Raw genomic sequence first — 24,459 nt, 5'->3', positions numbered from 1 at the left:
GACAATTGAGTGAGAGATATTGCTGGCTGATTTCTTTTCCAGATCATACCCAAATAGCATAAATGGATTTCATTAGTATCTTCAAAACTGAGATTTAACAGTGTTATTTCCTTGTTCCAAAGGGCCCTTATAGAAAAGATCTACTTGCTCTATTTTTGACAGCTGAATGAGGAATTTTGGTTGTGAATAGAAAATTTTCATGTGACTTCAGCAGATAATTATTGAGGATGAAAGTTGGACACTAAAATATTTATTTTCTTATTTAGCTGCATACTAGTTCTCTACTGTTGGAGGTTCTTCTTGGGTGCTGCTCAAAAAATAAATAAAAAAAGGTTCTTGGGCTCATTTGTGCTGTTACCTATCCAATGGACCTATTACTTTTTGTGTCTTTTGCCCATTTCCTATATAATAAATATGACTAAAACAAGACCAAAACCTTTCTTTATGCTTTCTGCTATGCCAACACAGATTAAAATTGATCTAAATTGCTGAATTTGTAGAGGTCAGATGCATCCGCATCAATATTAGTTGTTTAGGGATGTATGACCATGGAAAAATTACACACTTTTAATGCTATTTATTTTGGAATTCTGCAGGATTTGTCACTTGTTGACTTCAGTCATGCATGTCTTCGAAATGCCTCTTTCTCAAGTGCAAATCTCCAGAGTGCTAAATTCCGGGTATGTTGAATCTCCTTGTATTTGTTGGAACATATCTTTCGTATGCTGTAACCTACTGCTAGCTCATTTCATTGTGAATTGATTCGTATTTGTCCCCATGGAAGATCTTTTCTTTGATTCTCATGTTGAACCTGAGTTTCATTTTACTGTTTAAATGTGTTTGAAGATAGAGTCATTTCATTTGTTACACCATAAGTAATAAGGTAAGGTTTTCCCATTCTCTTAAATCATGTATAATTGGATTTTAATGGAACATTTGCATCACTGTAACAGGTTGTGGAGGCTGGTGGTTCGAATTTTTACAATGCGGTTTTGCGTGAGTAAGACACACAACTAACATATTTACTAGATGTCATTTTGACGTCTTTGTGAGTTTCTTTGTTTATGCTTTTGGGATTGAGGGTGAATCTAGCAGAATTGTTTTGCCGATCTCTAGTTTCTTCTCGAATGCTTGTAAATGTCAAGTTATCCATCGGGACCTTTATCTATGCTATATAATGCGATTAGCTTCTGAACATTTTTGCCCCACAAATAGTTCTCTTAGGGCAAAGAACTTTGAACATTGAAAGGGCATAGGAATACATTTTAAATGAAGTCTCAACAATTTTGGGAATTGGGAAATGTAGCCGCTGCCGATGGATGGTTCATATTTCACCTGCAATAAGTGTTTAAATGACTTAGATTTTACTGGCACGAGGAAATGATTCATGCAAGTAGTCTTCTCTCCTTTTCTTTGTGTTTAGCTTGCCCTGGCAATGCTACTAGGGAGTCATCCAATAAAAGGCTGTGTAGGGCCCACCATGATGATTGTATGAAATCCACTCTATACATCTATTTCGCTCCCTTATGCTAGGACGTCAGCCCAAAAACAAGACATATCTAAAACTCGAGCCACAACACTGGAAAAATTGAGGATAAGCCACCCAATGTTGAAAACATTCCCTTTTCTCACCATGTAGTGTGTAGCCGAACCCTTTTCCTCCTTATCTCTCATTCCACTCCCCCACCCCCCCTTGTAGTAAGAATTATTCGTGTATTATCTTCTTCTTTGTCGCAACTTTGCTACACAATCATCATAGCCTTGTTCTTCTATTTCATGTTGACTTCACAAGTATTGTTTCACCAAACAATCCTGAGGCCTATCAATGGAAGTAAACAAGCTTTCATCTCCCCTTCTCACCACCTCAATCCAAGCCCCTTTAAATCTTCTTCTCATCCTCTTTTCAAGCCCCTTCAACCTTGACCAGGGTTCTCTCCAGTCCTCTTCCAACATGGCTAAACTTTCTCAAGTTTCTATTCATCTTCTTCTCATATTGTGTCTATTATGTTGCTTTGGATGACCTCATTCTGCATTTTATCATTCCTAGTTTTTCTGCAGATCCATCTTAATGGTTTCATTTCAATGTTGGCATGCGAGTACTGTGATGCAGCCTAGGGCTGCCTTGGGCGCCCCACCCCATACTCTCACCATCTCTCTGTCTATATCTTCATCACCCTCCTTTATAAATAGAATTTTGTAAGAGGAGAAGGCATTGCATTGATGTATTTTTTTTTTTCCCTTTCTTTGTGAGATCTTTGGATCATTCTTTTAGAGTAAGTCATCTCTTTTATTTGGGTGAGTGAGTCCTTAAGCCATCAATATTGTTTACCACCATTTTCCATCAAATCAATCATTCTTTTCTCTCTACTTCTTGCTTGTGTTTTTCTTTTTCTTCTTGTTCGTTAGATAGGCATCATTTGGTATCATAACAAGTTGATCTTCATGGTTCAAGGATGAGCCTATGCGTGCTAAAGTTGAGGAATTGAAACAAACTAACAACCATCTTCAATGTATCATGGAGGAGGTTTTGCGTAGACTCTGCAGTCAAGAGTCCCGTGAACAACCCAGTGGAGCCCTCCTACACATACAGGTCAATCCATTCAATGTTCATGATGTGTTTGATGAAGAGGCGCATTTCGATTCTTCAAGTTGGACTAGAGCTCCATCATGGTAAGCTCCACCACAACTAGTTTGCGTGGAGTGACTTGCTTGTGCTTTAGAAAATGTTGACTAGAGCATTTGGGTGGATGTCCTTGCTATGATGGTAAACTCGATCCCAAGTCTAATTGTGATTGGATTGCTTCTTTAGAATTTATTTTTTATTTTATTTTATTTTATTTTATTTTTTGAGTGGAAAGAATTATATGAAGAGAGGAAAGCTAAACTCGTTGCATTAGAACTCAAAGGTCACACCTTAGTTTAGGGGCAACAATACCAATTAAGTCGTTAGTGGAGAGAGAATCGACGAATTAACACTTGGGCTGAAATAAAGGTCAAATTGGATGATAAATTCCTCACTCTCGATTATTCTGAAACACTATACCAAAAGTTTCACCATCTCCGACAAAAGAGTGACCAAAGTGTGGCCAATTACACTGAGAAATTTTATAAATATTTAAGCTAGGTGGATTTGTAAGAAATTGATGATCAATTGGTAGCTATGTGCTTGAATGGATTAAAATTATCTATCCATGATGAGATAGTTTTACACAATTTAAGTAGCCTTGAAGGAGTTTACCAAATGGTCTTTGTTAATGAATGTGATATGGGCCTACATAGGCCCACTTAGATGGGTTATTTTGACCTATGATAGTGGGGATTTTTTGCTTTTGTTATCAGTGGCATTTTTATAATTATGAAACTTTAATGATGGGGGGGTGGGGGTGGACCTGCAGTTCATCTCATTATCTTCTCCTCTCACTTTCTTCTTCTATATTCCATCTCTCTTACCGCTATCTTACATGGTATGAGAGCTATCTTGTTTATGATCTTATCCATCTTTCTCCCATCCACCTTATCCTTGTTTCCTTTTATCTGTGGGATCTTCCATACCTCTTCTGCTGAAAGTCTTTTAAGAAACCCAGGGTTTCTTTTCTTTTTGTTGTGCCAGGCCTTTGTATTGGTCTATGTGTGAGATCGCGATTATCGCCTCTTGTGGGATGTGTGAATGTGTGGGCTGATTGCCCACGTTAGATGCCATATTCATGATCTTCAACCCTTGTGATTGATTGGAACGCGTGGACATGTGTGCTGGTTATTCGTTGTAAGTGTGGTGTCATATCATGTGAAGTGTACAAGTTGAGTCTTTGTTGGTCACGAAAGGTCAGCCCATGTTCGTATAAGCTTGCAGTATATTGTAGTCCCTTATCACAAATGGAAGTGAGAAGTGATTTGAGAACTAGGTTCATAAATCCATTTGATTTTTTAGGGGTCATATAACCTCTATTAAATTAAATGGAATAAACTATCTCCAATGGTCTAAAGTCCATTCAAGTATTTTTAATGACAAACGAAAAATTGAAATGCTTGATCGTAGAGAAGCCCGATGAGAGTTCTAGTACATATGAACAATGGATCTGGGAGAATGCACAAATTATGACACAACAGAGGAATAGTATGGAATCATCCGTCAGTGCCAAAGTAATGTTTTTGGATACCAAAGGAAGTGTTGGATGCATTACAAGTGATGTGTTCATCTGACAAAAACATTTCTTGTACGTACCAATTGTTTGAAGAGATATTCAGATTTAAACTAGGAGATAAATCCAGAGTAAGTATTATTCAAAACTTGGGAGGAACTGAATGTATTTTGACCTCCTACCACGGATTTGGAAAAACAATTTCAACAACGCAAAGAGTTTCTAGTGACGAAGTTCTTATCTATATTGAAACATGAGTAGTTCTTATATGTATTGAAACGTGAGTATGAACCAGTTCACGCACATATTTTAGGTGTCAAAGATGTGCCATCTTTGAATGAGGTGTAAGCACACTTCCATCATGTATCATTGGGCTTTACAAGTGGAGCCAATGATGGCTCAACTTTAAGGTTCTTTGGAAAGGGTGTGGTGGTGGCCATGGTGGAAGAGGTGGTAATGCTGATATGGGAGGTGGTTGTGGTAAAGGTTGCAAACCTAGGAAGTGCACACATTGTGGCTTTTCAATCATTATGTTGAAAAATGTTGGGACCTCCATGGGAAGCTTGCATGGGCTAATCAAGCTTCCCACATTGGAGGGAGCAGCGAGCAAGGTGTGCTGTAAAGGCCGTTACAGGGCCGTAAAGGCCATTATGTAAAGGTAACGGTGGTAACTCTTACACGTTATGGGGTCGTAATGGTCTTAACAACTGTTATGGAAACAAAATTGACCCGTAACTGCTGTTAACGACCCGTAACGTCCCCTATAAAGGCCATAACATCCCCGTAATGGTCTGTTACGAGGCAGATATAGGTTTTTTGGACTTTGTTTTTCAACATTATAGGTAGATACAAGTTTTCGGGGTTTTTTTTTTTTTTCAATAAAAAAAGAGAATGTAATGGCCGTTACGGGGCCGTAACAACCGTTACGACCTGTATCGTAAAGGTAATGGTGGTGGCCGTTATGACCACCGTTACCATTATGGAATAACTTGGCAGCGGGCCTCCTCTGGCTAATTGTACATCTATTGCTTCACAAACACATGATAGGGGAGATGGTTACTCTGATTCAAAAAGAATAATCCAAGTTGCTGAACAATCTATAGATTCAATCTGTTCCTACTACTTCTATAGCTACTTCCACGCCTATGGTTACATTTGTGACCTCTAGTATGGCTTGTTTAGGATCTAAGTCTCCTATTCCATGGGTAATTGACTATAGAATGTCTAACCGTATGACAGGTCGGTCTAGCGTGTTTTCGTATATTGATGACTCATTAACAGGCTCTTCCGTAACTCTAGTGGACAATACTTAATCTAAAGTATGTGGAATGGGTACCATTCATAAAAGTCCCTCTCTTTCATTATCTTTTGTTTTATTTGTTCCAAAATTTCCTCAAGGCTTTCTGTCTATTAGCAATCTTATCAAAACCCTTAATTATTTGTCACTTTCTATCCTTCACATTGTGTTTTCCAGTACCTAAAGATGAAGATGAAGATTAGTGGAGGACATGAGCATGATGGGCTGTACTATCTTGATTGTCATGTTGTGGATGCAACGGTACAAAAAGACATCAACTTATTAGTAACACTACCATCTTAGTCATCCATGATTAAAGATTCTTAGGAGTGTCATTCATTCCTTATCGTCGATGTCATATCTAGAGCAATGCATGCGAGTAATCACATGTGTTGAGAAACGTCATTTAGGTCCTTTTTCTTTAGTTCATTTAAATGTTTGGGGTCCAGTTAAAATATCTATTAGGTCTAGGTTTAAGTATTTTGTTACATTTGTTGATGATTGTTTGAGAATGACATGACTTTATTTAACAATAAATGGATTTAAATTATTTTCTATTTTTAAGACCTTGCACATAGAAGTGTAAAATTAGTTTAATGCGAAGTATCCGTGTTTCAGTTAGATAATGCTAATGAGCACATGTCCCAAGCTTTTATTCATTTTTTTTTCTTTTTTCTTTTTCCTTGAAATATGAATCCTACGTTAGACATCATGCGCACAGACCCCACAACAAAACGGGGTTACAAGATGGAAAAATTGTCATTTCTTTGAGATAACTCGTGCTCTCTTAACTCACATAAATGTTCCTAAGGGGGTGGTTGTTTTGCTATAAATGTATATAAATATGTGTAAAAGGGCTTAAATAAGTAATTATTGTAAATGTTAGCGGTTTGATGGAGGTTGTAAATACATGCTACTTTCCTCCTTACAAAAGGCATTTGAAAAGGATCAATGTCCATTCATGGGCCCCACTATGATGTCTGTAACATATCCACGCCGTGCATCTATTTTACTGGAACATTTAGGACATGAGCCAAAAAATGAGGTAGATTTGAAGCTCAAGTGGCACACACCATAGGAAATCGTGGTCGTAAAAGGTTTTTAACGGTAGGCGTTCAACCCACAGTTTTGTGTGGCATGGTCCACTTGACCTTTGGATTTGCCTCAATTTTAGGCTCATGCCATAAAATCGGCCCGCAAAACAGATGGATGGCGTGGATAAGCCACATACATCACAGTGGGCCCCACACGAAATTCACACATTCCTCAGTTTGTGTTAAAAAAGTTACCCCATCGGTGTCAGCTTCAAAAAGTGTGTGGGAATTATCTTGGTAAGTAATTTTACCCATTTACTGAGATTTACCCTGGTGAATTGGAAAACAAACACGTCCTAAGGGTGTTTGGAGTGATGGAATACTCACTACATGTTTTCTGATAAATCGGATGCCCTGATCAATTTTAAAGGATCAATCATCTCATCAAAAGTTGTTCCCAAATAGTCCATTGTTTCCTCTACCTAAGTTCTTGTATGTGTTTGTCTTGTCCCTCAGAGTCTAGCCATGATAGTTTTGATCCTCGAGTAGTTAAATGTATTTTTCTTAGATATTCTTGCAAAAAGAGGGGTTATCATTGTTATGATCCATCACTTCGAAGACAATATGTATGTGTAGATGTTACCTTTTTTTAGTCTACCCCATTCTTCTCAAAAGATAACAAATCTCTTAATATGGAGCTTGTTTCATCACTTCGAAGACTGTATGTGTAGATATTATCTTTTTTTAGCTTGTCCCATTCTTCTCAAAAGATAACAACTTTCTTAATATGGAACCTGTTCCCATATTTGGTGCGGCTAATGAAGATATCCAGCCTCCATCATCTACTACCTCTTTCATTTCCACCGTTCCCAATTGAAGGTCTACTTGCAATGAGAATGGAAGATGGTATAGTCGAATGTGAGGTGTCGTCCAACATATTTTTTTAGCCTACCCCATTCTTCTCAAAAGATAACAACTTTCTTAATATGGAACCTTTTCCCATATTTGTAGTTGCTAATGAAGACATCTAGCCTCCATCATCTACTGCCTCTTTCATTCCCACTGTTCCTAGTTGAAGGTGTACTTGCAATGAGAATGGAAGATGGTATAGTCGAATATGAGGTGCCGTCCAATAAATTTTTTTTCTTCGAGACTTGTAGTTTAGTGAGTTCTCCAGATACATCATACATCTGATATTCATATTGCCCTAAGGAAAGGTAAGCATATGTGTACTGATCATCTCATCTATAAATATGTTTCTTTTCATCCCATCTATAAATATGTTTCTTTTCATTGCTTATCACTAACTTTGCCTTGTCCTTGTCTTCTTACGTCATTCCCAAGTCATATGAGGAAGCTCTTTTATATAAGGGAGGAAAGCATGCTATGGAGTAAGAGATGGATGCACTTTATCGGAATGGCACTTGGGAACTTACAACTTGTTTGACTAGTAAACGTGTCGTGGGTTACAATTGGGTCCAGTGTTCGAAGTATCGATATTGCTCCAAGTTTTGTTGGCTAGGGATACAGAGATGCTAGAATACATATTTTTTGCATATTTAGGAATGAAAAATTGAAAAAAGAATGCATACATAATTAGTTTCCATTTAATGGGAGCCTAAAAGCATGTGCTATAGTAAGAAATTAGTCCAACCATCCCATCGATCCCATTTATAAATCCAACCAACTAACCATTGATATTTAGAATATCGACCACACATGATGTTTTGCCGAGAAAAGGTCGACATCTAAAAAGGAAACGAATTGTGGTCTCGATATCGCCATGTTGTGATAACGATAATATCGTGATATTATTGTTGACAAATTGAACATTGCATAAAGTCCATGTGCCCATAACAAAATTTGAAATGGAAAACTTTTTAATAAACTAATTTTTGGTGATATCAATATATCGACGATATTATTGAAATATTGCTGATACATTGGCGATACAAGCGACACTTGGAATTTACACAATCAAAAGTGTTGGTGATATTGATACACTGGCAATCCTAGCGACGCTTGGAATTTACACAATAAAAAATATTGGCGATACATTAGCGATACTTACCAATACATCACCGATACTTGGAATTTTTGAGACTACTAGTGTTATCGGTATCGCCGAGCTGGAGATACGGATACAATTGAGGATACTTCGAACAATGATTGGGTCTACACAATCAAGTTTCATCCTAATGGTATCGCTAAGGGGTATGCTCAAACACTTGGTATTGATTACAGAGAAACCTTCTCGTGTAGCCAAGTTGAATTCCATTCATGTTATACTATCTGTAGTTGCTAAACATCACTAGCCCCTCGTCCAACTTGTAAAAAATGCCTTCATGGTGATCTTATAGAGAGAGTTTATATGGAGCAACCTCCTGGATTTGTTGCTCAAGGGGAGTTTGACAAAGTGTTTAAAATGGGAAAGGTAATTTATGGGTTAAAATAGTCTCAACGTGCATGGTTTATTAAGTCCAGTAAGGTTGTATTAAAATATGGCTTTGTTTGAAATCATGTTGATCATTCTGTTTTTGTACAAAAAGGTATCTCAAGTCCAATTGTATTTGTAGTCTATGTGGATGATATTGTTATTATTGGAAGTGATAACAACGAGATTGAAAAACTGAAGGAGTATCTTCCGCAACATTTTCTCACAAGATCTGGGTCATGTTCGGTACTTTCTTGGTATAGAAATAGCTAGATCCGAAGGAGTTCATCATTTTAATGGAAATATATACTGGATTTACTCATGGTGACAAGTCTTCTTAGGATAAAGCCATGTGATATTCCAGTGGATCCTAATCACAAGCTTGTAAGTGATCAAGGAAATGCAATGAAGGATCTGGGGAGGGTACGAAAGATTGGTTGGAGAACTTATTTACTTAACTATTACTTGATTGGACATATGATGCAGGACACATGATTTAATGCTAGCATGCAACGCGGTGATTATGAAAGAGTCCATAAAGTAATTCAATTAACAAAAGATGCTAACCTACCAAGTAATTAAGAGTAACCAATAGGAAATAAAATTTGATTTAACCTAAATCATAAGCCTGTATGCTAAGAAATCACATAAATCAATTAAAACTACGCTCGATGGAAGGATAAAACTTCCAATTTAGCATAGGCACGTTTCACACTCAAGGGACAAATTTGTAGGTTTTATGATTAGGGTTAGGAAGGGGAAAATCTAAAATTTGAAAAATTAGGGTTCATGGGAATTAGGGATTTTGGAATTAGGGTTTTTAGAAATTGGAAAAAAGAGGAAATTGAAGATCTAGGGTTTAGAAGGTTGTAATGGAAGGGAAAAGAGGAAGACAAGAGAAGAAGAAGAAGAATACCTTTTGAAGAAGAGAAAGAGGAAGGATGTACCTTGGGGAATCCACCACCAAACAAGCTTCTACCTTTCTACAATTTAATTGGAAGGGAGGGTCTCTAAAAAAACCCTAGAAAATAAGGAGGAAAATTCCTTTACACAAAAGAGCTTTTCTCTCTCTCTCTCTCTCTCTCTCTCTCTCTCTCTCTCTCTGTTTTTTTTCCTCTCAAATCTCCACTAGGATTGGAACTCCGCCTCGCATGTGCTTTTATAATTAAAATTCGGAATGAAAAATTCAGCATTATTACAACTATGCCACTCACTTAAGTGAAGTGCCCCGTCATCCAAAATAAAAAAACTAAAACATTTATTATCAATCTTAACCATTAAATAACTCCTAAAAATAACAAAAAACATAAAAAAATCAAGATCAAAGTCCAAGGGGCCTAAATCTTAAAGATCTGGTGGCCCGATGGCCTGATCGATAAGATCTAACGGTTGGATCGACACGAAATAGAAATCCTATTACTAAAATAATCTCCTAAGTAGCCCACATTCATCATCCCAAGGTGGGGTCTTCCTGGTGCATGTCCAATGCATGTGAGGTCTTCAAAATGGTCCGGTAGGCCCCATCTAGTACTCGTCTCCTATCCACCACAAAGAAAGCTGCACTGATGTGGGTGGTCATCTCCATCTCTGGTACACCTGAGTAGGTCCTCTGATGTCCCCATAAATTCCCCTCAGCTGAGGAGATTTCGCCTCTGGCGAAATAAAGTTGCAATGATGTTCGAAGAGATCCGGGTCTCGTCGCTGAAGCGTTGCCTCTGTGATCCATGTACTGTCTGATTTTGGTCTGCCCTTCCATTTGACAAGGTATTCCTGTTAACCGCCATTTTGTGTGGAAACCGCTTCTTCATCTAAGATATCTTTTATCTTCTCTCTTCTTATAGGTATGGATGGTAAAAGTTGAGAAGAGGGGTCAGGTAATGGCCATGAGTTTTGGGATAGATCAGAGGCATTATCATCCAAGTTCATGTGAGGGTTAGGGGAATGTCTATGAAACGGTACAAGATCTTCCCCATTAAATGTGGAACTGATACTCATGTTAGGTGGAAGATCTATCAAGTAAGCATTCGAACCCAGTCTTTTCAAGATTTTATATGGTCCAGTGTTACGCGCCTGTAATTTTTTAATGGTTCTCTGTGGAAACATTCTTGGACGTATTTTAATCATGACTTCATCACCCATAACAAACTCTTTAAACCTATGGCGTGAGTCAACAATCATTTTTGTATGTTTCATTACTTGTATTGATTCTTTTTCTAATCTCCACATGCAAGTCATGCATATGTTGTGTAGATGCATGTGCAGACTTTGAAGGCCTATGGAACATATACATGGGTATGCAATCTATAGGGGTCCTGGGCTTATCTACTTGTCTTTCCAAATCCACTTCCTCCCCAGGACTCATTTGATTGCGATGAAGGTTTGGTAGAGTTAATGCGTGAATGTCCCGCACGGGTGTAAGCTCATCTAGTATGTCCTCTGGAATAACAACACTGAACTCCTCCAATATCGGACTCACCTCAAATGGTAACTCTGCACTACCCTCGGGTGTAACCTCAGGTGACATCTCCATAATAACCTTAGGTGTGACCTCACTTGCCACGTGGGCATACAACGTCAAATCAATTTTCGTCTCTCTTTCAGACTCTTTGACATGAACTATAGGAAGAGACTCAAGCTGGAGTTTCGTCACACTTTTAGGACCACGTTTCTTAATGTCCTCCTTTTCCAAGGTGCTTTTGGGTGGGAGAGGCTTTAAGATAATCCTTTTGCCTCCATGTGGAAACGAACACGTATTCGAGTGACCAAATAGTGTCGCGTCCCTGTCATACAACCAAGGCCTGCCCAAAATGATGTGACCTATATCCATAGGCAAAACATCACACAATAACGTGTCCACATAGGAGCCAAACTGGACAGGAATGGGACAACGTTGCAATCGAAGATGCATTAACCCATGAGATTTGATAGGGCTGAGGGCAGGGTGTCCTATATCCGTTACGATACGGCCGTATCGGCCGATACGTAACGGGAATGGCCGACACCATTACGCGGTACGGGGTCGAAACGGGCACCCCTCCGATTCTGTGATCGTAACGGTCGTTACGGCCCCGTAATGGCTGTTACGGGCCTAAAGAAAATAGGAAAAAAATACCTTTTTTTTTTTCCTTTCTTTATTTCTTTCCTTCTTCTTCTCCTCGTCCTCCTTCTCGGATGGCTGCGGCTGCAGCCCACAGCCATTCTTCTTCTTCTTCTTCTTCTCCTCTCTCTCTCTCTCTCTCTCTCTCTCTTCTTTCCCTCTTTTCTTTTCAGTTTCCCTCTCTCTCTTCTTTTTCATTTCGGTATCGAAAATGGAATGGATTGCGTGTCTGTTTCACAGTCACACACTTTAAATTTGTTTTTTAACGTGTTTTGCGGTGCATGCTGCACAGTGCACTTGCACAGTTTTGTTACATGGGCCCGCCTTAATTTATGTGTAGTATATCCATGCTGTCCACTATAATGTTTATTCTCTATCGAACCTGTTGATAAGGTCACATAAACTTTGACCTTGATGGAGGGATAACACAAATAGTAGCCTGATTAGAAAAAGAAAAAAAGAAAAAATGTCTTAAGAAATTTTAAATGGTAATTAAATCCTTATTTTGTGGTTCACCTAAGATTTAGATCAGCCTCATTTTTTTGGACCAAGCCCTAAAATAAGTTGGCAAAAAGGATTGCCCACATGGATATACAACAAATGCATTGAGGTAGGCCCCACTTTTAAAGGAATACTCACTAGTGGTCCACCGAAGATTTAGATCTACTTGAATTTTTGAACCATGCTGTAAAATGAGTTGGCAAAACAGATTGATGACATTGATATACAAATATGTCGAGGTGGCCCGCCTGGCCACTAGTGGTCCACCTGAGATCTGGATTTACCTTTTTTTTTCCAATTATTTTTTGAAATAAGACCATTTGATATTTTTCATTTTTCACTATCGAATAAATGTCCACCAATCCATTGGTGGGATAAGTGCCAATAGATTGCATTAATTTGAGGTTAGTTTGGGGCATCAAATGGTCCCCGAACCAGCCCCGAATCGACAACACTATTTACCTCAATTTAATTTTAATTTTTTAAAAAGATTTATGGGGAAAAATGATATCAAATTGTTAGGTATATGAATTACATAATAGGATACAAAAGTCCCTAAACTCTATATATTGAAATAAAATGCATGTGAGTCACGAAGTATGCAATGCACTAGTACTATAAATAAAAGGAAAACTTGAAAATATAAGATGTTTTGGTATTACATTCATTATAATAAATTTATATAGATATTATATAGTTAGAAAACTAAATATAAAAGGTTAGTAATTAATTCCAGGTTGTTTGGTTCATAAATTCATCAGACGGTCCGATACAACTTCTCACCAAAGAGTGGACCGTTACACCACCATAAACATGTTCTAATTTATAAATGAATACATATTTGGAATGCTTAGAATATTCCAGATTTAATCCATATTTTTTCATATTTTTTTTGGGAAAAAAATATTGCACCATTACGGGCCGTTACGCCCTTGTATCGTTGTTATGCCCCTGTATCTGTATCGGTATCGGTGGGCACCGTTACGCCAACCGATATCGATACGGAATACCTTGGCTGAGGGTGAGGAATGACTAGCATACCTAAATGGTCCACGGTGTGAGCAGATACCACATTGATGCAACTGCCACTATCAATGATCACCTTGCAGTTTTTGCCACTACACTTGGGATAAGTGTGGAAAATTGAATTCCTGCGCGAATCATCTCTTTTTACAATTTGACTTAAGGCACGACTAATAATTGCAAGTGACATAGTCTCAACTCCTTCAATTTGATCCCCGACTTGTGATTGGACATCTTCCCCAGTGTTGGGGTTTGCCTGAAGGGAGGCTTCAACTCGATTGATACGCGCATTGGTCACGGTTAATTGAGTCGTGGTGGTCTTATTGTGCGCTTCAATAGTCGTCAGACGATTGTTGATAGCGTTAAGGGTCTCGGCAATCTGTTCTAGATTCATAGTGAGAAGTAGGCCAAAACCATGTCCTGAACGAGTGGGCATACACAGACACTCTAAAGGAAACCCCAGGTCCTAGGACAATGTGATGACAATGATAGTACTAACCTAGAGATCATGCTAGACACACTAACCAGAAAATTTAGCAAGTCGTTATCCGCAAATCTTATGTTGAAAATTCAGCAAGATAGTAATCCGAGGGTACCAAACTGAAAATTCAGCACGAGTGTAATCCGAAAATTACAAGCTGAGAATTCAGCAATGTGGCAACCTGAAATTACAATCCGAAAGATCTGGTGGCCCGATGGCCTAATCGACAAGATCCAACGGTCGGATCTACATGAAATAGAAATCCTATGACTAAAATGATCTCTCCTAAGCAGCCCACATGTGTCATCCCAATGTAGGGTTTTCCTGATGCATGTCCAATGCATGTGGGGTCTTCAAAATGGCCCGACGGGCCTCGTTTGGAACTAGTCTCCCATTCACAAAGAAAGCTGTGCTGATGTGGGTGGTCGTCTTCGTCTCTGGTATACATGAGTAGGTCCTCTGATGTCCCCATCAACATATCCTATGCAGTGATTGTGGTTAAGCTAGTTCCCGAGTTCTCTAGGAGTACCTCATATGGAAGCGCTATTTGAATTTTGCGTTAAACCTCAAAAGAGTGCCAGGTCAAGAAATTTTGTATAAACAGAATCGTCATCTTCATGTCATAGGATATTCAGATGCAGACTGGGTAGGTATCCTTGGTAGATAGACAATCCACTACTAGATATTGTATATTTTTTGGGGAAAATCTAGTCACATGGAAGAGCTAGAAGTAGAGTATGGGAGCCTAATCGAGTGCCAAAGCAATGGCTCATACCTCTTGTGAGCTGATGTGGATTAAGAAATTGTTGCAAGAAATAGGATTTACAGTGTACCTACTGATGCAATTATTTTTTGACCATCAGGCTATGTTGCACATAGCAAACAATCTTGTCTATCACAAAAGAACTAAACATGTCGAAGATGACTGTCACTTCATATGTGAGAAAATTTCCAACGGCAAAATCTGTACTTCATATGTTTGATCTTGGGACCAACTTGCTGGTATGTTCACTGAGGCGTTTTGTTCCACTCAGGTTGCACATATATTCCAAGCTTGGCATAGATAATATTCATGCTTTACCTTGAGGGGGAGTGTTAATGAGTGTGATATGGGCCTACGTAGGCATGCTTAGATGGGTTATTTTGATCTAGAATGTAGAGGGGATTTTTGCTTTCGTTCTTAATTTTTGAAATTATTAAACATCACTTTTGAACCGGGGGTTCTAATACAACATTGCTTAAGTATCTTTCACCTTGATTCCTTTTTTCCTTTTGACCTCTCTTTCTCTCCTACTCTATTCCATCTCTCTTTCCACTATTTTTACAACCTTAAAGCTAAAAGACAAATTAAGTAGGGCCTCTTTTAAGTGGTTTGAGAAACCATCTAATGTTAGAACTTTTACAAGAGAGACACCGCAATGGAACCCAATCATATACATGTTTCTAATGTGGAGAGAATTGACATTTAGTGTATGAGTGTCCTAAATAAAGAAAGCTATTGAAACTAATCGATGCATTTATTATTATTATTATTTTTTTTTTGGGGGGAGGGGGGGTTTACCAACAGATTTTTTTATTTATTTAGAAGTAACAGTAACTTTTATTGAGACACAATCTTGGATTGACACGAACCATTCAGAAGCAATGCGAGCCAGTCTTGGAAAAGGCTCTTGTAATGCTCTATTCCTACACCAAATATCCACCCATACTTTGATATAACACCCATTTCCAAGTGAGAAAGTAGCCCCTCTTTGCACTAGGTGCTCCGTTGCCGCAATTGCTTCCAAATGGATGAGGCTCTATATAAGGAGGATCGACGAATGAACCACCTGTAACACTCCGTCCTGTACTTATTTGCTATGAGCTCCCTCCATAGCCTTCGCTACTTAGATCCAAACCTCCAAATCCATATACCGAGAAGAGCAATATTTATGTTCTCTGCCCCTCCCAATTCAACAAATTTACACACCTCCTCCCATTTAAGGAGATGAAACTTTCGTCCCTCCATATAACCATTCCAATTGTGACCCCAATTGTGATGAGACGAGTCTTGACCACTCCTAAAAGCCATGAAAATGACCATTGCCCATGAGGCGAAAAAATTTCGTACTTTCTGTACGTATCATGGTCGAAAATGTTTGATGTTAATTGGTTTGGGAAGTTGTGAAAATATGATTGACAAAGAAATAGTTGATAAGTTAAAATTAAAATGTGAAAGGCATCCCAATCCCTACAAAATTTCTTGGTTAAAAAGGGTGGTGTAATTCCAATTGAGGAAAGGTGTTTGATGAAATTCTCTATTGGTAAGTATTGTGATGAACTTTGGTTGGATGTCTTACCTATGGATGTTTGCCACATATTACTTGGGCAAACATATAAAATATGACCGAGATGTTCATTATGATGGGAGAAAAAAATGTTTACTCTATTTCTCTCAACGGGGTAAAGTATGTATTGATTCATTTAAAGGAAATCCCTTCTCAAAGATATTCTTATATTTAATTCTTTTAATCACGTGCATCGAGCATTGTAAGTTTTCAATGGGAAGAGCTTTATGTCAATCTCAATAAGCGTGTGTTCATGACCGAAGATGTAGTCTTTTTAGGCTATGTTGTCTTATATCAAGGTGTCAAGGTTGACGAGGACAAGATCAAAGCAATCGTGGAGTGGCCGACTTCGAAATTGGTCGCAGAAGTGAGTAGCTTCCATGGCTTAGCAATATCCTATGTCCCCGTGGTTGATGGCATAAGGGCCAAAGGCTTTGTTTGGACTTGAGAAGCCCAATATAGTCTTAACTTGATCAAGGAAAAGCTAACCGAAGCACCCGTGCTTGCCTTGCCAGATTTTAGTGAAGTGTTTGAGGTAGAATATGATGCATCTCATGTAGGTGTGTGTATATATATATATATTAACACGCACACACCCCCCCACACATCTCATGTAGGTATTGGGGGTGTCATAAGTTAAAGGGGAGGCCTAATAATAGCCTTCTTTAGCGAGAAACCCAATGATGCCAAGAGATGTTACTCCACATATGACATTGAGTTTTATGCTATGATTCAAGCTCTTTGATTTTTAATGTCACTACTTGAAACATAAGGAGTTTATGCTATGCTTTGATAATGAGGCCCTCCACTTTGTTAGTGCTCAAAAAAAGCTTAATCCAAGCAATGTTCGAAGCATCAGTATCGCTACATGTTGCGCTGACCAGGGATATGGAAACAATATCAATATTGCCGATAATCGAAAATGCGGGGAAACTTGGAAAGATGGAGGAATTTTTCAGTGAAATTTTAGGAGATGCTAAAATACACATTTGCATATTTAGGAATAAAAAAATTTGCAAAAAGAATGCACAAATAATTAGTTTCCATTTAATGGGGGCCAAAAAGCATGTGCTGTCATAAGACAACAGTTCAACCATCCTATCCATCCCGTCTATACATCCATCCTATCCAACCATCCATCAATATTTTAAAATATCGACAACACGTGATATTTCACTGAGAAATCGTCGACAACTGGAAAGGAAACGAATTGTGGTCTTGATATCACCTATGTTGTGATAATGATAATATTGCGATATTATCGATATTATCGTTGACAAATTGGACATTGCATAAAATTCCATGCGCCTATAACAAAATTTGAAATGGATTTTTTTAATAAACAGATTTTTTGGCAATATTGATGCATCGACGATATTATTGAAATATCACCTATACACTGGCGATACAAGTGACACCTAGAAATTACGCAATCGAAATTATTAGTGATACATTGGTGATATAGATACATTAGCAATACAAGTGACACATGGAATTTACACAATTGGAATTATTGGCAATACATTGGTGATATTGATGCATTAGCAATACGTGACACCTGGAATTTACACAATAAAAAATATTGGCGATATTTTATGATACATTGCCGATACCTGGAATTTTTTATACTACTTGTGTTATCGGTATAAAAAAGTTGGAGATACGGATAATATCGGGGATATTTCGATAATATTTAGGATACTTTGAACAATGAATGCGAGGCATGCTAAATGGGTATCATACTTATAAGAGTACACCTTTGTGATTCACTACAAATCCGGTGCCATAAATAAAGGAGTAAACACCAATCCTGAATCTCAGAAAAACAGTGCACTGCTTCGAAGTGGTTTCTGGCCTCATGGTAAATTTGTTAAAAAGTGAAATGCTTGGGATTAACCTTGATTCTGATGCTCTTTCTCATTTGGCTGACATATTTGCATGCAAAGTTGAATCTTTCCCCTCTACTTATCTACGCCTTCCCCTCTGTATTGTTAAGCCTGCCAATCATTTGTTAGATGTTGTTATTGAAAGTTTGAATGGAATTTGTCTTGAAAAAAAAGGTACTTCTCGTCAGGGGGTTGCATAACCCTTATAAAAATGGCTCTTTCTAACCTCCTTTCTCCTCTCTTTATAGATGTCCCAAGTCTGCGATTTCTAGGCTCGATAAAGTTCGCAGAGATTTCCTTTGGCAGGGAGATTCTCCTGGCCACAAATTAAATATGTTAAAATGGTTAGATGTCTATAAGCCCACTACTGAAGGGGGTGTTGGTATCCGCGACCTCTTGGTCGTCAATTCGTCCTGCTTGGCTAGTGGTTAGGGCGTTGCTGTTCCGACTTCCGAGTAAGGTCTTTAGTGGAGAGAGTTGCTGGTTCACAAATATGGGACTAAAGAGTGGGTTGGTTCCTCAATCCCTCCTCCCTTTACAGATTGTCCCAATTTTTTTGGAAATCTATATGCCACTTGAGGCCTCTCCTGCTAAAATTCTTCTCCTTTGCCCTAGGAAATGGCTCGAAAATATGCATTTGGATGGATCCTTGGATAAAGGATACCCCTCTCAATCACATCTTCCTTGCTTTGGCCAGAATTTCTTCCTCTTTTTGTTTTTGTTGCAGACTGCTTCTTTGACATAGGTTTGGGGGTGTGGTGTCCCTCGTGCAGGATATCTCTTTCGGAAGTATAGATGGAGGAGCTGTTGAGATTGCTTGAGTTGTGCCGGAATTTTGCCACTCTGGAAGTCCCTGACTCCATTACCTAGACCAAGGACCCTTTCGAGAAGTGCTCAACTTTCTCTCTTTTTATGCTGCTCAGGCTCTTGCAGACTGTCGAACACTCCCCAAGATCGTGACTTTCACTTGGCTCCTGGCTGAAGGCAGAACTCTCACTATTGACAAGTTGCAATAATGCGGTATGATTTTGGCAAATATATGCTTGCTCTGCAAGCAGGATGCTGAAACCATCGTCCACTTGTTCATTCACTGTCCCTTCGACATGGAAATTTGGTTGCCCGTCCTCAACCACCCGAATATCATATGGGTGATGCTCCCCTCTATTTCGGATATTCTGTTTGCTTGGCATGGTGTGTGGGGCGTTGGTTTCTAGTTGCTTCGGTGGCACATTTTTGCTCTGGCCACCCTTTGGGCAATATGAAGGAGAGAGATTCCAGGACTTTTCAGGATTTGGTCTCCCACTAGATGCGGGTCTCTACGTTAATCTTCGGGATGTGGAGGATTGGTGTTCTAGCCTCCTGGCTTCTGATGACCCGGGCTTTGATCTCTAATGGGTTCTTTTTTAGGGGCAGTACCCTGGGTTCGAGTTGTATAGTTTTTAGGTTTCCTCTTCTTTTCTTTTGTTTCTCATTTTCCTTTGCCTTTGTTTTTCTTTATGTTGTTTTCTTTTCTTCTGTCTCACCTTTCTGTTTTTTAATAAATTGCAATCTTCAATAATGAGGGGGATTTGATATACGATTGGAATGTTATAATACTGGTCCGTATTTTGACAACTCGTGCATTGTGGAAGATTACCTCTTCAAAGCGGACTAGGTTTTCATTCCTAAACGATCCTTACGACTCCTAAGTCATCATTGAGCTACAATGTAGTGGTTTAGATGGCTATTTTGGTCAAGATAAGACTGTTGCTATGGTTCATGACCGTTACTATTGGCCTTGATGTAACCATGATGTGGAGTGGTTTGTTAAAAAAATGTATGACATGTCAAAGAGCTAAGGGTTAGGGTAGGTAACAAAATTTTGATCTATACCAACCATTGCCTATACCAATTCATCAATGGGAAGACATTAGTATAGATTTTGTGCTCGAGTTGCCAAGAGCACGGGGAGGTTATGATTGTATCTTCATGGTAGTCGACTGCTTATCTAAAATCTCACATTTTATCCCATGCAAGAATGCTACCAACGCCTCTCACATTGCTCACATCCTCTTTAAAGAGATCGTTCAGCTCCATGGTGTTCTAAGGACCATCACCTCCTATCGAGATCCACAGTTTGTGAGCCACTTTTGGTGAACTATATGTGGAAACACACGGGTACTTAACTCTAATTTTCAAGTGCTCATCATCCACAAAATGATGGCCAAATGGAAGTTGTCAACCGATCTCTTGGTAATATACTTCGATGTTTGGCAAATGTCCACCTATGAAAATGGGATCTTGTCTTGCCTTAAGCCAATTTTGCCTACAACAACTTTATGTGCATATCTACTCAAGAGACTCCATTTGTAATGGTCTACGGAAGAAATCCGAACCTTATCTTGGCCCGGTTACTCATTCATAACTTGGGAAAGAGTAGCATGGAGGCCTGAAAGCTTGTTAGCCATATCTAAGAGGTCTAAGAACAAGTTTAAGCCAACATAAAAAGTGCTAATGCTCGATTCAAAGAAGTCATTAATGTTCATCGTTATCACTTGGGGTTTAAAGAAGGCGACTTGGTTATGGCATACTCACGGAAAGAGCTATTTCTAATGGGTACTTATCACCAATTGAAGCATAAGAAGATTGTTCCATGCTGTATCATTAAGAAGGTCGGACCAAATGCATTTCAGCTTTAGTTTCCCAAAGGAATGGGCATTAGTCCCGTTTTCAACATTGTCGACCTTTATCCATATGATGGCAATCCAAATCAATCCCCACAAAACCTTGAAGATTTGGACATTCGTTCTCTAATTGGCTCATGCGAAATTATTTTATCATTGATGTACAGTTCATGAGTACAAGATGAGGTACCTACATTGAATATCTTGTTTGGTGGAAGAATAAGCGTGAGTCTGAAGATATACTTGGATCAATGTAAATGAGCTGTGAAATTTTGACAAAGGGTTGTGGAAGAGGATCTACAAGTTGAACTCGAGAACTAGCTCTTTTGACGAGGGAGAGATTGATGCACCACCCCCACCCCAATGATCAGTTCTCCTCACCCCTTTATAAAAAGAGTTTTGTAAGAGAAGAAAAGACACTGACCTATGTTTCGTCTTTCTTTGTGAGATCTTTGGATCCTCATTGATAGTGAGTGAATTCTCATTGGTATTTGTGTGAGTGAATTCCCAACCTTGGATGAGTTAGCCCTCAAGCCATTGGCATTGTTTACTACAATTTTCAATCAAAGTAATCATCCTTGTCTCTCTACTTCTTGCTTGAGTTTCTTAATTCTTCTTGTTAGTTGGTTCAACATCATAATAATAGTGTGTTAGTGGATCGCTTACTAGTTGGTGCAACAAATGACTTGTGTTGTCATGCGTGATCCTTCATTGAAGGTATTCACTAACAGTAATAGCCGTTCGTGAGATTGTTATGGTTGAAACAGTAAAAACAATTTAGTAGAAAAATATTCGAAATATTTAAAAAATGAGAGAATCCCAAATATGTATTCTTTCATGGTTTTAAACATGTTTATAATGGTGTAATGGGCTATTCTTTGGTAAGAATGCTGTCATGGGCTACTTGATGACTTTATTAACATGAGAGGCTTAGACTGATTTTAAAATTCCTATATTTAACTTTTTAAATATCTAATATCAATGATTGTTTCCCCGGAATGGCCTGAAACCTTTCTGTTGATCACCTAGAGAGGTCTCCCTCACCCGATATCTGACCATTTCCCTATCATCCTTGAATCTGTGGAGGAGGGCTGGGGGCCAAAGCTTTTCAAATTCGAACTTTCTTGGTTCCATTATGAAGGATTCTTTGATCTTATCTCTTCCTAGAGGAATTCTTTTTAGATTTCTGGTAGCTTTGAGTTTCATCCTGAGTTGAAAACTGAAATTGCTTAAATTCAATCTCATCAAGTGGAGAAATGAGACTCGGGTGAACCTTGATGCTACTAATACTAAATCCCTTTCTGCTATTCAATCTTTGGACATTCAGGAAGAATCTTCTCCCCTCTTTGGTGAGAATAAAGCCTTAAGGGAGATTCACAAAGCGGACTTTGCAAGGATTTCCATCCAGCAAGAGTCCAAATGGCGCCAACGCATAGCTAACAGGCTAAAAGCAAGCGATAGAAACATAGCTTTTTTCCATGCTCATATCCATATTCGTAAGCCGGCCTCCCCATGATGTCCCTCCCCTTGCTAGTGGTATCGTGAATTATTGCATTTACAAGTTCGACCTCCTTTGTTCGATCGATGCTTATCAACATCAGACTATGTGGACGGTTGTAACCCTGTGTGTTGAGCAACATCAGTAGCAAGACTAAGATCGGTTCCTGAAATGCCTTTTTGGTATTCCTTAATGTGCTGGCTATTCACAAAACGTGAGAAGCAGATGAATTTCTTGGGAATCCTACAAGATCATCAACATCATTATCATCATCTATGTCGGTTTTACTACTATTTTTTTCTTGGGTCAAATCTTCAATAACCCTCTCTAAACAACTGCACAACTCTCTTGCCAGCTCCTGTGTAATGCTGGGTTGTGCATATGCAACATACCAGTATCTCCGATTTAAATAGTAGCTTACAGTACAATAATGAAAATAAATAAAGAGTTGTTATATATATCATAGAGATAAATTAGTACTAATTAATAAATGCATAATGAACATGCATGAGACATTACTAGAGTAATTGTAATAGATACTATGCATCACTTTGATATTATTACCTGCCGCATGAAGGTCGTGGTGGAGCTCATTCATCCGGCGTTTGTTTATCATCTTCCAATGATCTTTGTAATTCCCATAATCATGGCGAATAACAAGCTCCACTTTATCCATGGCTTTATAGAGGTAAACCATGGTAGGTATCTCATAGGATTCTACAAGATGAAAGGCTTTCATCAATGGTTCCTTTACCTTGAGGATGTTTCAGACTTTCATTTAATATTTGGTGTTTCTTATAGTCTCCATAACCTCAACTAGTGTTCCTGATGTCTTCTCCCAATACTTTGTATTGAGCCACTCCTAGAAAGCATCTCACTCAACTCTCCTCTACGCTTGTATAACCCTAAAGGGCAACAAAGTTTGTGGCGAATTGAGTTGTCACAGACAGAGCCCTTTTGTGAACTCGGTCATTATGATGATTACTTGTTATGTTTATAAATGAATGTTGCAACTTGCCTTGTCTTTTCAACCAATTTTGCAACAATTCTTTTTCTTTCTAATATCTTTTAGTATAAGGTCGATGCAATGTGCAACGCATGGTGATTGGAATAAATGTTTCCACATCTCCCTTAACATTTTTCCTGCCAATGTGTATGATCTTCATTGTTGATAACAATTTGCACAACATTTTCCTCTCCAATTTCATTTACCATCTTATCCATAAAATGAAAAATATATTGTGCGTCTTTTAGCTTTTTGGAACACTGTTCTCAAGTGGCAGCACACCATAAAGTTTATCATGCTCCATTTGGTTGGGCTAGTCCAACCATCGCACATGATAGTTCATCATCTACGCCACCATATCGATCTGGAAGTGGCCATATATGCCCTCACATTTCTATACTCCGCACCTGTCAATTTCATTTCTCCCTAATCTCACAAGTTGCTGGCGAATTCCTTCACCTGCATCCTATTACCACTTGCCAGAGTCTGTGACATTTAGAGTTATAGTGCCATTTATGAATAGCTTAGCTGCTATCCTAGAAAAGCTTCTCAACCACAGTTTTTCTGTACATTTGTTTCAACCTCCTCTGTTTTGACATCTCTTTTCTAACCCCCTCCCCCAAACCAAAAGTAAAAATAAAAATCGTTACACCCTAGTATTCCTTGCAGATCCCTCCAACAGTTCCTTATGATAATATAGTTATTGCTCCCACAAACCCCTATGATAGAAGATCTATATGAATGGTAGAAGAATCTATGGCTTTGCACAGAGATGGGATTATTGAGGGTATCTCTGGCTCCACCACATCCATGTCATCAACAATCGAAGGAGTCTCTGAAGTCTGTCATTAGCGGAATGCACACTGTAAACTATCAAACAAAACATGTTTCGTACTCTCACCCTCACCCTTCCCCCCACTAAACTCCTAGCCCCGTTCTTGCTACTCTGACATCACAAACTAACCCTCCCTCCAAATATGTGCCAACGTTCTTTATCTTCACGAGTGGTGCACTTTCATTCATCGCCATTATCACTTACTCATAAGAAGCTTCTGTTGACTCAAACTAGTCCA

The 24,459-nt window shown here is 38.7% G+C and overlaps 1 protein-coding gene across 7 annotated transcripts in view; it reads left to right on the top strand.

Annotated features, from left to right (window-relative positions):
- LOC131232254 (FH protein interacting protein FIP2) overlaps positions 1-24,459 on the top strand; it is a 73,573-nt gene that overhangs the window by 15,978 nt on the left and 33,136 nt on the right. For 6 of the 7 annotated variants that reach the window (XM_058228481.1, XM_058228479.1, XM_058228474.1 and 3 more), the window contains exons 5-6: positions 597-680; positions 954-1,000. In XM_058228481.1, coding sequence (XP_058084464.1) covers positions 597-680; positions 954-1,000 — 131 coding nt within the window. The remainder of the gene's footprint in view (positions 1-596; positions 681-953; positions 1,001-24,459) is intronic. The other variant, XM_058228478.1, reaches the window with a different exon arrangement.

Source organism: Magnolia sinica, chromosome 18, assembly GCF_029962835.1.
Source record: "Magnolia sinica isolate HGM2019 chromosome 18, MsV1, whole genome shotgun sequence".
Taxonomy (NCBI): Eukaryota; Viridiplantae; Streptophyta; class Magnoliopsida; order Magnoliales; family Magnoliaceae; genus Magnolia; species Magnolia sinica.
The sequence above is the reverse complement of the archived record's forward strand: the minus strand, read 5'-3'. Positions and strand labels throughout refer to the sequence as shown.